At 34.2% G+C, this 17,542-nt stretch overlaps 1 protein-coding gene across 4 annotated transcripts in view; it reads right to left on the reverse strand.

The window, feature by feature from the left end:
* LOC132708610 (insulin-like receptor) overlaps positions 1-17,542 on the reverse strand; it is a 32,945-nt gene that overhangs the window by 4,941 nt on the left and 10,462 nt on the right. For 3 of the 4 annotated variants that reach the window (XM_060681040.1, XM_060681038.1, XM_060681037.1), the window contains 4 exons: positions 9,398-9,589; positions 3,070-5,478; positions 1,910-2,049; positions 1,618-1,851 (listed from right to left, as the gene is read on the reverse strand). In XM_060681040.1, the coding sequence (XP_060537023.1) occupies positions 1,618-1,851; positions 1,910-2,049; positions 3,070-5,478; positions 9,398-9,521 (2,907 nt within the window). In that variant the 5' untranslated portion in view covers positions 9,522-9,589. Of the gene's footprint in view, positions 1-1,617; positions 1,852-1,909; positions 2,050-3,069; positions 5,479-9,397; positions 9,590-14,356; positions 14,420-17,542 lie in introns of those variants that run through there. The other variant, XM_060681039.1, reaches the window with a different exon arrangement.

Below are 17,542 nucleotides of genomic sequence, written 5' to 3' on the forward strand. Positions count from 1 at the left end.
AGTATTTTACTCTGTACCTGCTTATATATATTGTTTGAGGGGGGCGGAGCTAAATGAGGAGCATAAAGACCGTCTCGAATGACTGATTCCCATATTGGTAACAGATGGAGACCTGAGTCGCCTTAATTGAAAAATGCTTGTCGGGAACATATTTTTCTTATAACGCTCAAATTTTCGGAATAGCTATGGGTTCTCCTCTATCATCAGTCATCGCGAATATATTTATTGAAGCTTTTGAGAAGAAAGCTCTCGACACCTTTCATCTAAAACCAAAATTATGGAAACGGTACGTGGATGATAGTTTTGTTATTTTGCTTCGTAGATATTAGATATTCTTATCAATAGCAAATCAGACCTAACATTGAGTAATTGTGTTTACAGAAAATCTACGCACACAGACCGATACCTTAATGCATGGTCACATCACCATCCGGCCCAAAAGTCATTGGTTATCAACTCTCTTGTTTACAGAGCCGTAAATCTAACTCAGCCCGAATCACTGAACACAGAATTAACACACCTTACCTCTGCTCTTCTCTCTAATAATTTCCACATTAAAGATATTAAAAATTCCATCAAAAAATACACTTCACCACAACCTTCCAATAGCAAGGAGGCCAAAAGCAGCCACTGTGGTCCTTTCTTACATTCAAAATATCACTGACCACATATTAAAAGTTCTAAAGAAGCATACCTTCAAAACCAGATTTACCACTTGTTCAAAAATCTCTCAACATCTTCGGTCCGCCAAAGACAAAATTCCATTTGAGATTCCACGAGTTTACAGCATTCAAGACAAATAAACTCATCAGATGTTGCCGAACACACTCATGAAACCGAACAAAAAATTTTATTCGATAAAACAAAAATTCTTGCATGTAATCAGTTCTTCTACCAACGAAAAATCCGAGAGTCTATAGAAATCTATTAACAACCTAATAATCTTAACCGCGACTCAGGTCTCTACCTATCACCAATATGGGAATCAGTCATCCGAGACGGTGTTTATGACCCTCATTTAGCTCCGCCCCCTCAAGCAATATATAAGCAGGTACAGAGTAAAATACGAGTCAGTTTCAGTCAAGCTCTGAAGAAGCCCACAGGATAATTGGCGAAACGTCAGCAAGTTCGATTCAGCAAAAACCGAAGCCGGAGGAATCCAGACGTTTTGTAAAAAGTATTACAGTAGCCTGTGGAAGTTTCTTTGAGAAATTAAATTACACTACATCACGAAGGTATCTGAAATTATTTTCATTTTTTCTTCTTCAAATAGAAATAATATAATGGCCTTGGTCATTCTGGTATTCGGACGTGAATTATCTGGGGTTCCACGGTTTTATTATCATCATTATTATTTTTGAAACGTGTCTATTTAGGCAGAAATAAAAAAGTAGAAGGTTTAAAAAACGCTGGAAATTAATTAATTACAAATGGTATGTTTTGATCGTGCAAATAAATATATTTTCATTTGAAGTACATTTACTTGCCTTTACAAAAAAACAAAGAATTCCCAGGGATTCCAAGGAATTTCACTGGAATTCCAAAGAATTACAAGTATAAAAGGAATTACGGTGTACACTCTTAGCTTTGCGGTTTACCCCTCGACTTTGAATTTACCGAAAACAAAGAAAAGAGAACGATGGTGGTGACTAAGACTCCGTACGATGTCGGTTCTTCGATGACGAAATTAACGCAATCAGAATATTCTCCATCTCCGGCTAATGAGGTTGCCTTTAAACAAAGACTGTAATTGCCCGGAAATAATTTAGTAATCGTATAGCTCATAGACGACTTGCCTATGTTGTACTTCTTAAAATCTTTTAAGGAGATGCACTCTTTGTTAGGTTGAGCCTGCAACGAGTTACGGTGAATGATAAAGGGAAATCTTAAGAGTCGAATAACAACGCACGTTTTTGCTACCTTCACGCTTATAGTGGAATAATATGGACACAATCTTGCCGTTAGGGTCTGGCGGCTGATGCCAGCTCACCGTTACAGTCTCCAAACTTTTATTTGTTATTGTAACGTTTGTAATATTGTCAGCTCCCACTAAAATGATATAGATTAGTTGGGCGGTCCGTTGGAAGGAAGTACATACCTATAGGTAAACTCTTTCTAGATTTCTACTGCATCTGGTATTGACTCTGTCTGAAAGGGAGAGTGGGGTGTGATTGAATTGCTATATACACTCAAAACTCAATTTCACTTTCTAGACTCTCTTTTAAATCGTATACCAGACTTCCGGCTATAGAAACTGCAATATCACATCAGTAATTAGCCTAACTCACTTCCGTTCCCAAGATATACGTTCTGTGGGAAGGAGTACATCGCAAAACCAGATAAAAAAATACCAACCAGATTAAAAGATTAAGACCAGAATTTATCTGTTATCCAAGAGAAATTCGCGAGTCTATCGAAATCTTCAAACATTAACTAATTAAACCCCCCTCCTCAGTTGCCCTGCCTTCAACAGGTATTTAAAATGTTTGCAGAGCAAACTTTATGGACAAGTATCAGGAACATTTTGAAAAAGAAGCCATGACATCTAAAACTGAAACTGCGGAAAAGATCCGTAGATGATGTTTTTGTTCATTCGTAACGCGGTTTAGAATCTCTTCAATGTTCTCTCAATTAGTTAAACCATATACATCTGAACATCAATTTATAAATCGAATGAGACAATAACGTCCCGTCTAGACATTCTTCAATCGTTACCTAAATGTAATACCACGTCACCATTCAGCCCAAAAATCTTCCGTGTTTAATTACTTCGGTTTTAGAGGAATGTCACTCTCTCAACTATGAATTAACACGGAGCACTTCAGATAACTACCGAACAATACAGCACCATACCAGGAACCACCTATACAAAATAACTCGATATCGATCGATGAACGATACAATGCAGCTGTGATAAAGAATACACCGGAAAACAGGTCAACCAGAGTAAAAGAAAACCAGCTTCTAAACATAACGGGAAAGGGCAGCCACAAGCATGTTTGGCAATATAGAGTCTATACCGAATGCAGGAAATATCCAGAAGAATGTACGAACCATTAAAATACATACCTTTCCTTAGAGTGGGGACTGTCTCAACATCATTCAAGCTGCATTCAGGCTCGAGATCGTTATCCACCTTTTCCCTGCACGCCTTAATGTACACATCGTAGAAAGTAAAATGGTGCAAGTTCTTGATATAGTATTCGGTTTGCCCTACCACGTTAAATGTAAAAGTTTCGTATATTTCGCTACCGATTTCCGTTTTGTTCAAAATCGGAGCTTCATTCTTCGAGCCATCCTGAAGATAAGCGGTGGAGTTTGGAAACTTGGCGGGAATTTTGCTGCTCTGGGAACTATTCCCGTAGGTCTCTATATCCTCATACGCGTGTCTTCTTTTCCTGCTGATTACGTCAGTCCTTTTAACGTAGACCTCATTGTGTAACGCGTCTTCGAATTTTATCCTCGCCCATTCTTCCACTTCGTCGATGGTAGCTCTATCTTGCTTACCACTGTCGTAGCAACTATCGTTCTTCGGCGAAGGGGTAGATGGTAGCGGAGATGGAGTTTCCGGCTTGTAATCCACCACGGGGTTTTTGCAATAGTCGCGTTTTATGTCGAGCAAAAGATCTTTCCTCTTGCTACCGGATAAAACGTAGTGCGTTATTTTCCCATTAGGGTGTCGTGGAGCAGTCCATTTGGCGTACAACGAATCGCTCGAGTTGCTGGTCACCGTTAATGTGGGCACACCCGGTCTGGAGGGTTTCGTTACGAAATACTGGATTTTACTTTCAGCTCCTCGCTTTTCGTTGGCTACGGTGTAAGTACGCACGTAAAATGCGTATTGCGTGTAAGGTTTTAAGTTAGTTAAAGGATGCTGAACGGGATCTACGTTTGGATTATTGGGCACGTCGTCTACGTGCCAATTATCTTGTCCGCAAGCGTCACGTCCGTCGTAAGAGTTGACCGTCCTATTCGGAGCTTCAATACTAAACACCGTGTAGCTGAGCAAGCTACGAGTATCCTCGATCACCCTGTAAGGTTGCCATTCTAGAATGACTCCTTTGCTTTCTATCTTCGTTACGTTTACTACCAATTCGGTAACGTTGCACGCGACTTTGTCGCCGTTCGAAGTCGGCGCGACTTCCAGATCGGTGAAATCCGGCAACTTCGCGACCGTCTTCAACTCCTCAATTTTGCTGTAGCACAGCATCGGGTTAAAGTGGAAAAACAAAGAGCCGTTATCGATTTTGATGGTTCGATTGTTGTCCCAATCCCATAAATCTTGTAGGTTCTGGTTGTCCAACACCACCAAGCTGTACTTTTGGCTTTCTAGATACTTGCCGCCGATCCTCTTGAGGTTTCTGAGGAAGTTCAGCGACACCAACGAGAACGACCTCACCACTTTGAGGTACCCGTCGATTTCTTCGATCATACTCAAATTGTCCTCCAATTCTTTAACTACGTTATTACCGCCCCTAATCTGGATTTCCAGGGAGCTGGTGATGTGAGTGCAACCCCTCAATTGCTTCGCTAAATTGATGCTGTCTATGCTAGCTCCAGGACATTCCTTTTTGCAAGTATTGTCGCATTTTTTACAAGTGCTACGCTCGTAATCGTCAGCGTAGTTAGTCGGACATTGCAGTATGCAAGATCCGTTGAAAATTTTGTAAGGGTTCTTGCCGTTATCGTTGATAGGCCCTCTGATGCCTGTGGGACGGCTCATGCTTAGGCATTCTTCTTTAGATACACACCGTCTATCTAAATATTTATAATACTGTGGCGGGCATTGCTCTACGCATACGGGTGGCTGCTGGGGTCCGACATAATGGCGACAAACCGAACATTTCCTGGTGTCATTAATACTGCAACCTCCCATGCAATGAGAATCGCAACATTTCCCAATCTCGTTACATACGTCGCAACCTTTGCAGATTTTCTGACAGTGTTCTCTGTTCCAGCAAAGGTACCTGTCCTTGCCCGTGGTATCCCGCGGACAGGACATTCCGTTCACCGATTCCGGACACACCGGACATTCGTTTTCCGGCTTAAAGCTTTTCAAATTAGGAACTATCGATTTGTCGTGAATAATTCGATTCCAATCGATCGTATGCACGTAACACAACGACGGGTTTTTGTCAATATGGACGGAACCTCGGAGGATATCCGTTAAGGAATACAAACCGATTTCTTGCAACATTGACATTTCGAATACTATTAACGCCTTATTACTAGGAAATAAATTTTGGCCTCGTATGATGGCCAAATTCGGAAACAGTTGGCCTATACTGCGAAGTCCGTTTACTCTAAATAATAATAAATAATCGGTAATTTCAGTCAATTCGGGAAAACTGATTTTTTCCAGGTCAGTTTCGTTCACATTGTCGAAAAGCAGAATCTGCAAGTATCCCTCGACTACTTGGCAACCTTCCAATTCGGCAAAAGACTCCACCTTATTGCGTATATCGATACTTTTGCAGACTACAATAAAAAACATTTACATAATACGGGTTCGCGAATGGTGGCGGCTTACCCTACTCGTTAATTACGATGGTGGTAAAGCTTTTTTTGGAAATATAAAGCTGACGCCATTTATAGCACCAAAACAATTATTTATTATACGAGGTGTGTTCAATAAGTAGGGCGACTTTTAGTTTTATCAAAAACTATTTATTTATTTATCAAAATTAATGATCTCACAAAAAAAATTACCTGCAAATACCTACAAACTGGATGAAACCGGGAACATATTTTTTAAACATACCTCGTACACTCAGGTGCAAAAAAAACAGTGAAATAGTTGGTAAAAATTCAGGAAACATATTTTTTTTATTTTTGCGCGAATTTTAACTTCAGAATAACTAAACACATGAAAACAAAAAACAAAGAAATTTGGGAAATTAAAATGTTAAAATAACAGCAGCTATGCAACAATATTTGTACAATTTCTTATGTCCAATTCTTTTCCTAAAAGTCTCCGCACTTCAAAATGGCAATATTTAGCGTATAATGGGTATCACAGACGCAAAACCTTATTAAAAGTATCAGGAAAACTTGCTGTGATCTATGTTCTTCAAAATATTCTCACTGCTGCCTGTTGTTGCCAGATCTAGTTTAAAGCGATAACAATTCTGGAAGTATAATTGGAACACACTGTAGGTTATTCTGTCGATTGACGTATAAATAAGTTTTGTCTTCACAAAAGACGCCAAATTTTGTCAAATAAAACACCTAATAATAAAGTTTAACCCACTCACTGACAGACTCTGTAGGTTAAGATTGAAATTAGATAAGCTATCTCCTTTAGACCCAGAATACGAAACCATAGTAAGCATGAAGTAACAAATGAGAATGTATAATTTCTCATAGATTTTGCAATACAAATAAGCTTGATAATTACGAGTGCATACTTCCACAGGAAATATACAAGTAGAATCATGGACTTATCGAAAAAAGAAAGAGCGATTAAAATGCAATAAAATGAAGCAAATTAAACCAACACATCTAGGAAAGCACAAAATGATTATAGAAAAAACCAATGCAGGGCATTGGATAGTATCAACCAGACAGAGGACATCAATGAGAAATGGAGGAAAGCTATGGAAACTACTCACGGTTTGATGAGAAATGCCAAACGTAATTAAATAGGATACGAACAATCAAAGAAAAAAGTGAATCCAATACAGAATAAAGAAGTATAAAAAAGATGATCAGAATGATAGCATGGGATGAAAATATTTTAAACCGATGGCAGGAATATTTCGATGAGCTTCTAAATAAATAAAAATAATAAACCAACAAAATAAGGAAGTTCAACCACCCACGATAGAAGAAATATATAAGTTAAAGAATAGCAGAAGTAAAGGATACGATGCAACTACTGCTGAGATGTTGAAATATTTTGGGAAAAATCAGCCGTGTCATTAACCCTGTATAGTTACTAAGACTATTATCAAACCAGGAAGTACATATTTTAGTAGGTTGAAAAGTCTTAGTCTCCAAACTTCAAAATCACCATATTTGACGTATAGCAAGTACTCAAAACTAAAAGATTTATTTAAAAAAACTTGCTGACAGTTTTATCAAGTAATGGAGACTACGGTCTTTTAAAAATATTCTCGCCGTTGTTGTTGCTAGATCCAACTTAAAGTTACAACAATTCTGGAAGTTTAATTGATAGATTATTCTATTTTCTTTATATCTAACTAAATCTGAAGGTGAATATAAATAAGTTTTGTCTTAACAAAAGACGCCAAATTTTGTCAGGTACATTGGAGAAGGTTAGTTTGATGCGAAACATATATGGAGTGTTTAAAAATAACACATTTTCAAATGCAAATTTGTTTAAAAATAGCATGATTTATTCATTGTAATTTAAAATTTTCAAATGGAAACGTCTGTATGTTATAGTCGCAATGAACACCTAACAAAAAAAACTATATCAAATAATGCCAGATTTAAACGCAGTAGAAAAACAAATTTCAGTTATTTTAAATTCCAAACTTGTCGCGACTTTAAGGTAGATCTGGCAATAGTGCAACAGTGAGAATATTTTTCAAATCCTATGGCCTCCAGTGACCACGATCAAAATTTGATAGCATTATCTCGCGGTTTCCTCGATACTTTTAATAGGCAATTGAGTTTGGAATGCATTGTATAAAGTCTATTAGCTAACATAGTTCATTTTACGATAAGCCTTTGTAACGCATTAAACTTGATTGATTTAATGTTCAGTCTCAGTTTTCGATAGCATATTGTATACTAGAATACAAAAACTACAGCAAAGATTGTTTTGGTATCTTGTCATCAATCATCAGACCTGTAACTTAAAACTAGTGAAAATTGAAAGATATATCGGCTTTTGGTACACTAATAAAATGGCGTTAATAAAAAGCGATGGGATAGTCAAATAATTTGTTTTTGTTTTGTTCATCTAGGACGGACAATATAGAAGTCTGCGTCTACCGAATATAAATACGTTTACCTAGATTTTACCACTGAAAGAATTTTGTTGTATTTAATATGAGTTAAAAAATCTCTTATATGGAATTTCCAGTGAAAAATTTTGAATTCTGCAGTCAAAAGTCCTACAACTGGACTGGCAAAGAGCTGGCAACTTTTTTCAAGCCTTTTACAGCATCATTTGCTTAAAACAGAATTTTAAACACCTTACCCACCAATTATTAGCGAATATCAGGTGATTAGGCATCGATGGTTGAAAATATGACAAAAGCCACTGTTTGCCACCAGTTGTTTAAAAAAATGTCATAAATACGAAACTACTTTAATCAGGTAGTTAAAATAATTAATTCAAACAAGACCACATTATTAATTTAGACCAGCAAATATAATCAATTTTTTAACTGCGTATTAAAACAACTTTTTTCTAACAGAAAAATTATTACTTTCGATAAATAATTAATATTTTTAATGAATTTTCACTAGAATAGGTTGGAACTTTGCATTCGGAAACGCCAGCATCCGGAATATGAATATATAGCAAACCTCACCACCACATTATCTACTACAAAGTAGTTTATTTAATAGGTGATTATTTACTTGAATGGTTTCTTCTACATTGTAAGTTAATAGCGGCAGACTTCAATTGCTTTGTTTATTAACTTCGCTTTAAAGCTATTTCGGGTTCAATTTTCTAAATACCCTAATAAAATATAAGAAAATCGATTCAATTTTTAAATGCTTAATACCAAATATAATTAAATAATTAATTATTCGTTAAAAATAAAAAAAAGGTTTGGAAAAGTTGACAGTATATTGAAATTAGGTGCATAGATTTAGTAGCCAATATTCATGCTAATTTGTATTTTATGCAAATGCAATTACTCACAAATTATACATATTTTTTAGTTTATGTCAACGCAACGGGTGCAAAGAGGTAGTTGGGACTTTCGAATCGCACTGTATACGCTGCAGTGCTTTTTAAAAAGTTATCTTCCACACTCTGTATATTGAATTGCTAAATTCAATATATTTGTCCAAGCTTTAATAATTAATGGTATTTATTACAATAGTAACTTTAATAGGTGGATTATTATTGGGTACCGTTTTCGTGAAAATGAACGAGAAAACAAGGCGTTAATTAGCCATATTTAACAAACGAAAGAATACTTTCGTTTGTCTGTTTGTCTCCATATTCAATAAAAATTAAATTTTTTATTCTCTCGGTTTCATTTAGATAAGGATGTAATTGTTACAATTAAAGACCTTTACTGGTACTAGTTATCTGTTTAATTTCCGTTTCTTATTATTTTGCTCATAAAAAGTAGGTATAAGGTATGCTACATAAATGTGGCATTCGAAAATGGATTTCAAAAATTTTTTGAATGAAGTCAAGGTCTGTTTGGTCTATGTAGAAATATTAAAAAGCACGAATACTTACTGATAGGTTCAGGTGTGATTGATATTAACTCGTTGGTGTTCAGCAGGTTCAGCTGCATCAGAAAAATAAAAGTTGCCAAAAAAGTGAGGGGCCTCAACGGCCGTACCAGTGCAGCTAAAGCCATCAGTGACGGCCCCAATTGGGCCGGATGCCTTCGAATGAGGCAAGGAAGACTATTTTGCACATTCGGCTCTGCAAAAGAACGCGATGTTTTTAATAATAATATAATATAATACGTTCATTTTCCACACAGACATTACTTTTTACAATTTGTATAAGAATGGTCCATTAAAATCATCAGACACATTAAAAAAATAACAATTATTTACGTACAAAATCAAAAAGGTATGTAAAACAAGTATTTACAGTGTATAAAGATTTTTTCAACAAAAATATTTTTATTTTTAAATACATATGTACCGAGTTCAAACATAAACAAAACTGGTAAGGTTAGGATTCAGTATTTGCTAAATAAATGTCCACTACTTTTTAGTAATCTTTATAGTGAAGGTTCTCATCGATCAAAATACCTAAATCCAGCAAACCGCAAAAAAAAAATTGGCTCAAAGAAGTATATTTATATTTATTTTATAAACCCAAACATAAGAATACACGTTACAAAGAAACTATTATAAATCAAAATGACTGGTTTGTGGTTGCGAAAGTCCTTGGTTACGTAATACAAAAGCAAGAGTTCTCAAGCCCTTGTGTGTGTGTGCTTCAAATGTTAACTCAGAGTCCAATATGATGCCTAAATCTTTGTCTTGAGTAACTCTCTTAAGTTTTATATTGTCCAATTTTAAGTCAATATTAATAGGTTGTTTTTTCCGTGTAAACTGTGTTATTTGGCATTTATCTAGATTTAAAAAAGTCTGATTTTTACAGTACATAGTAAACCTATGAAGATCAATCTGGAGTTCTAAAATTTCCGATTCCAATATCAAATATAAAAGTATTGAAACGTAAGGGTCCAAACTTCTTTACCAAAGACGGGCGATGAACCTTGTCAAAAGCCTTAGAGAGACATGACAATTGTTTCGAGAACACCGCGTCTTTATCAAATGTGTTGTCAAATTGCCATGTCAAAATATATAATTTCGTGAAAATCTGAACTTTTAGTTCTTATTTATTTTGATAAATGGATTTTCATCAAGTAAAAGCCACCTCAGTTCAATTAAAGGGATTAGGTTTATAAGTACCGAATATTTCTTGTGAAATCCATGTTAATACACGTCTATGTCATTCTTTATCAAGGAAAACAATTGGATGTAAATAACGGCTTCAAAGAGTAACCAACACTACCTACCTAGTTCTGTGGCATTACCAGACTTCAGGAGTACAACGGTTTGATGATGTAGATATTTTTGTTAAAAAGGCCTCGTTTTTTTCATTTTTTCAGAAAATTGCAGAGTAAAAGAAGAAATTAAACGTTAACGGTTTCGATTTTGATTTAATTGGATTCTTGGTTATTCCTCTAGGAACTAATAAGTAAACCACGTGCATTTGTTTCCAGGATACGACCTTCACCAGGATTAAGGCGACAGTCAAGGTGACAACAAGGTCCTGTTTTCTAATAAACGTTAATATTGCTTTCAACTCCGATCATTTATTTCCCACAAAAGTCGATAAGTGCTTTTACCGAGAGCAATAATTCTGAAATTAAAACTATTATACACGGTGGTTGACGTAACCGGCTCGTTCGCTGTGTCGCCACTTAATGAAAAATTATACCTTTAACACGTTATATTCATATGATTCTTTTTAACGATACTCAAAAATAACAGAACACAGAAAATACGCCGAGAAGGAGTTCGACGAAATTTCAATGCGTAATTTTTAAAGACAAAGTTTTCTCTGAAAACACAGTTCTTTATCTCTGTCGGCTTGTCTTTCAGTCACGTGTTTAATATGGCTAAATCACTAATTTCCATTTAAGCACCTAGTTTATTTGCCCGTGAATTTAATTTTGGATTCGAATAGTTTGGATGTTGTTTTCATAAAGCTTGAAATAAATTGGTTTACTGGTTTACCAGAAAAAAAAAACATTGAGTACTGATTGGTGGCTGACTGACGTCACATCATTTTGACTGGAAAATCGACACCGATCACATTCGTCGAACCATACAATAAAAAACAAAATACGAGAAACAATTGTGCAATCGAAACACTCTGTAATACAATTTACATAAAAGTTATATTATTGAGTTTGCACGAATTATGTGCTAGTAACAATATTTATTGCTGTTTGGTCTCTTTTTATACGTCAAGTCTTTGTAATTGCGCATTTTAAAAAACCTCCTCATACATTGTTAAGCTCATTACTTCGTGCGTTAATTGCAACAAGATTAGTTATTTAGATATGACGTATTTGAAATGCGTTTTCACAAAACAGAAACATATTTTGCTTTTAACAATAATTTGTAAAGAAATAATGAAAATAAGGATTTAAACTCAAAAACAAGGCATCTGTTTACTAAAAGCATTGATTATCAGCCATATTTCTGAGTTCGCTACGATTGTGTTATATACCAACAAAATATATACTTACCAGTCTTGCTCAATAAACACCGAAACATTTGTGACTCGCTCTTCAAAATGTACTTATACGAAATTTTGGCAAAAATGCATTTGAGCCTGATATCACTTATATAACTGAAGGAACGTATTGTTTAATACATAAATTTTACTCTTTAGTTGGTATATTTCAGGTTTAGAGACCGACTGAACAACCCAATCTGCGTATAATTCCTGTAGGTTATTTATTAGTTTCATCACATCATCTTCCATTCATCTTCGTCGACCAAACGAATGTTGAATGATCCGTTTTCCAGAATTAATTAATTAAGTAAGCAAAAAGGGCAAAAGTTCTAGCAACTTCTTTCAATTCACATGCCTTCTTTGTCTAATAGCCCTTCCAAGTATATCGTTATTTATTAATAACATCATGATTTAGGAAAAATAAATAGGAATCGACATTTATATTGATTTCTAATGCCATACAGAATCCTAATAATCAACAAAAATTTATGAGTTTGGATAAGTGATACCTATTTCTGTCCTATTTAAAAATTCTATAACTATTTAAAAGTTTAATATTCACTTTTACACAATTGTGCTAATTTCATCCAGCGTAGTTAAATAATCTTAATAAATAAATATATAAATAAATTTTTTCACTTGTTATTTAGTTGTGTATTTGAGACGCTATGCCTTTTTATAATTGAAGAATAGTCATTATCTCTTTGTTATAAGCTGTAACGTTGTAAAGCAAATTTGCAAGTTCACGTGTGGATATTACAAAACAATTTTAAGTTATATCGTTAGTAGCTTTAAGAGTTGTATGGTTTGTGCCTTTTTATAATTGAAGAATGTTCATATACTTATTGTTATTGGCTGTGATATTGTAAAGCGAGTTAGATCTTCAGTGCTGTTAAGGGTTATTTGCTTTGTGTACTTGATAATTAAAGACTATTCATTACCTTATTGTTATTGCCTGTGGTGTTGCGAATCAAGTTTATAAGTTCATAAGTGGATATTGTAAATCAATTTCATGTTATATCCTTAGTAGTTTTAAGAGATATTTGCTTTTGTATATTTGAGAGGTTATGCCTTTTTATAATTGAAGAATGTTATAAACCTATTGCTATTGGCTATGATGTTGATAAGTGAGTTAAATCGTTAGTGCTTTTAAGAGTTTGTGTATTTGAGAGGCTGTGCTTTGTTATAATTAAAGAATATTCATCAACTTACTGTTATTGCTTGTGGTGTTGCCAATCAAATTTATAAGTTAATGACTAGATATTGAAAAATCAATTTCAAATTATCTCGTTAGTGGTTTTAAGATTTATTTGCTTTATGTATTTCAGAGGCTATCCCTTTTCATAATTGAAAAATATCCATTAATTTATTGTTATCAGCTGTGGTGTTGTAAATTTTAATTTATATCATTAGTGGCTTAAAGAATTATATAGAGTTATAAAGAATTATTTGGTTTATTCCTTTTTATAATTGAAGGATGTTCTGAAACTTATTGTTATTGTTGCTTGTTGCAATTCAAGAATATTAATAAATTTATTGTTATGGCTTTATATTAATTTATATTGTTATCGGCTGCGGCGATATAAAGCAAACTTACAAGAATTAGTTACAGTGTTTCTTAGTGATGTGGCCTTTTGTATTTATGACAACATAATCTCGAGGGTTCACAAACACATTGTGTGATATGTCCATTTACAAGTTGATTTTTGAATTTGGGGAAAAAATAAATGAGAAACTTCCGGATATGGACCACATTTCTGCCTAGGTCGTATTGTCCTTAGGTAGATTAGCCTCTAAACCCATTCTAAACTTTCAAAACGATAAAGCACGTTTTGTTTATAAGGAATTTCGCTCATATAGCGGACACACTGCAATTAAAACAATTAAATACATAGGCTCGTGATTTACGTATAATTTGTTTGATTTATTCTTATTGTTTACTAATCACGCATACGGTGACTTGAATTCATGAATAACGTCGAAAAATTATCCAAAATCCCGCTGGGCGAGTAATGAAAACCACCGAATCCACTTATGTAGAACGGCAAGTGGCGCAAAAACCAAATCATCAAACGCTAGACCACCCAACGTGAATGTGAACCAAATCTAAAATTTAAAAACTTTTTGTTTAACTAATTATTAATTACTACTTTCACTGTGCCGAATTGTTTGAAACTTTTTTTAAAATCAAGTTTGGGATAAGTGTTTTTATTGTTTTTGCGAGTTTACTTTCTCTAGTTTGCGTGGGGCCGATAAAAATTTCATTGTTTCGACGTTAATTTTGCTTTGCAAAATAAAAAACGTACAACGCGATTACGCGGTCTTTAATTACAATCATCGTGTTTACATATTTGACGATGGAATAATTAACGCAAATTTAATCGTGAGCCTGTTATGTAGTTTGCCGAAAACAATACTTACACGACAATTTCGGATGAAGTTTTCCAAAGCGCCTTTGAAACACAACAAAACTTTCGAAGCAACTGCCGACTGAAACGTAAAAGATCACGTCTACCTTAACTTATTAATTGTTAATGACTTTAAATTAAATCTCTAAATACCGACTGCAAAAACAACAGGTCAAACGATAGAGATCAATTGCGTTGTAGACGAGAGTCAAATAGATCCAATATTAAACGTGGGGTCTCGGGTTGCCAACGAAAAGCAAAAAAAAAATGCTATAAAGGAACATTTCTCGTACAGGGTGTTTTTGGATAGTGCGCACGTTATTTGCAGAGTTGTTTGTTGCACATTCCTCTACTTCTCTACCGAATCCTTTCAGTTTTTCATTTATCAGCAAAACTATTTTTAACTTCATCTAAAATAATACTTTTTTTAATAACAATAATAAGACGTAATTTATTTGTTAATAAACTGCAACTGCCTACGCCTGAAATTTTGAAAACTTGTTATGAAAAATCAATAATACATTTTTAAATGGATTTCTTAACTATTGTTTAATTATGTTAAAAAAAAGAAAACAAGTGAGACACTGCAATTTTTTCTGCCCTACAAACTGAAGTTATTAAGTTTTAATTGGTTTTATGTGCCCATCTTCAACTTATTTTTTTTAAATACACAACTGCATTTTTTATTTAATGTTTTGAATGAGCTTGTCATTTTGAAAAAATACGTACATTACATAATTTAATTTTATTTACAGAAAACATAAGATGGCCATTTTGTCAAATTATGGGACAATGGGACACCAAGTTTTAGGATTACCTCCTTGCCATCGTATATTTAGTGGCATAGAATTGGTATGGGCTATAAGTGGAAGCATCTATCTCTCCTTGCCATCGTATATTTAGTGGCATAGAATTGGTATGGGCTATAAGTGGAAGCAAGATGAACAATCTATTTTGTTCTATCTCGCATTTAATTAATTAATTAAGTTAATTATTTATTTATATTAAATATCCACAAAAGAAGTAATCCAGTGAACTTCTGACAGGGCATTGATTTGCTATCCACTTATTTGGAAATAATGCATTTAAGGTGCCGTTCATTGTGAGGAGGTGCGCCGTCTTGATGCCACCATTGCACAATATTTAATGGTTCGTTATGAAACTGATTGAAAATATTATTTAAAAGCAATTGTTGATATCTTTCGGACGTTAAGCTACCTTCATATATCATTATATATTATAATTATATATTATAAATGGACCGATAATTTTAGTGGATTCTGTAAGGACGATATTGGATTGAATGTAACGTCCTCCCATTTTCGGAATTTGCACTTCATTGTTTGACATAAATGTCAATCTTTGACATAAGTGCTTTTGTTTCATTTCATCATTTAAGTGTGTTACACATATTTCTTCAGAATGAGGAGCTTTTTCGAAATGTTGAATAAAAATTGCTTAAATTTATTAAAACTTAATATTATCCTAGGAAATTAAACCAATCTATAACATATTTTTAACACTTAGTTACTTTATCTTTCTAATTTTTACTAGCTTTTTATTCTTTATTTTATTACCAGTTTTGCGAAATATTTATTCAAAATGTAAAGAGAGTACAGCACCTAAATATTATCAACTGCTTATTAAATGATTTATTAAAATGTTATTTACATTTACATCCATTTAGAAAATATTAAATAAAACACAAAAATCTAATGCAACTATCAGAATAGAAACTAGAAATATTTATCAATTGTATAGAACAAATAAAGGACTTAATAACCCTTTTCTGCTAGCTATGAAGATATACAGTAAGGTTCTAGAAAAATTAGAAATATTAAAAACCTTAGAATAATTGTGAAATAAGGACTCTTATCCCTACCAAGCACCATTGAGAAATATTCCACGCTGCAGAAGAGAAAATGTATTTAAAAAAACACATTTGCAAGCTATAATTGTCTGAGTTTTTCCTGCAGGACTGTAGTTTTAAAAATTCGGTTTGGTTGTGATTTTTATTCGGTGCTACTCCCGAATGCGAAAGCTGCGAGCAAAATTGGACAGTTGCTGCAATTAAATGTCAAGGTAAAATAATAACTCGATACGCAGTTTGCATGCGTTTGAAACGCACATCATACGGGGCAAACAAGATTGTTTTTGTCGCGGCTGAAGACAAACACAGCTTGAACCCCGATTAAAGCTCCTTTTGAAGGGAGAGCTGGATCTGACAGGCTGTAATGGAAGTCTCGCGTTCAAGGATTTTTAATAACTATTTTTAGGATTACGGACGACATGAAATACCTATCCATTGATGCCAAATCCCGTGTAACTAACAATGTTTCAATTGGATCGGATTAATATTAGCCGGTCGAACAAAGTTGCACATTCCATTCGCAAAACAATTTTAACGACAAATAACTTGGTATCTCGCCTTAGGCATAATTATTTCGTTACGAATATAGGTTTTCAAGCCTCTAGCAAATGAATAGAGTATACGAGATGTGTTAAAAAAGTAAGGCGACTTCTAAGTTTTATCAAGAAGTATTTTTTTATTTATCAAAATCATATCATCATCATATGCCGTTCTCAGGGACATGTGTACAGACATAACAAAAAAAATATCGAAAATCGAATGTATGTAGCAAGTCCAATTACAAAAGTCACCTTACTTTTTGAACACACCCCGTATACACATTTAGCAAGTTTGAACGTATTTGTTGTTCAACTCTCTCATGGTGGTGTCATTGATAATGATCCTTTATTCAGACTTTAACCACAAATTCTGAGGTAGATCTATTTTCGTGTCGATCGATCCAAACTCTCCATCCTTTACTTGTGGTCTTAGCTTTAATAAAGATCATTAAATTAAAATTTATTGTTTTCTTGTTACTTTTTACACAACTTCCTAGTAAAAGTATTACAGTACCCTGCGGAAGTTTCTTTGAAAAATTCTATTGTTTTTTTTTACCAAGCTGTCAGTAACACCTTTTTCCTTTTACCCTCAATGGCGGGTCAGATGTAGTGCCAAATAGCATTTGGTCTTCTGAATTCAACCATTAATTGTGCAGTTGGCTTTTAATTTGTCGATCTACAGTCCTGTTTGATGCGTCAATCCAAACTCTCTATGCTGGAATATTAGATCATGGAACCAGAGAGATCAAGAAATCATAATTGAACTAAATAATCATAAAATCGATATTTG

The sequence above is a fragment of the Cylas formicarius genome, unplaced genomic scaffold (assembly GCF_029955315.1).
Source record: "Cylas formicarius isolate icCylForm1 unplaced genomic scaffold, icCylForm1.1 PGA_scaffold_12__32_contigs__length_19106922, whole genome shotgun sequence".
NCBI lineage: Eukaryota > Metazoa > Arthropoda > Insecta > Coleoptera > Brentidae > Cylas > Cylas formicarius.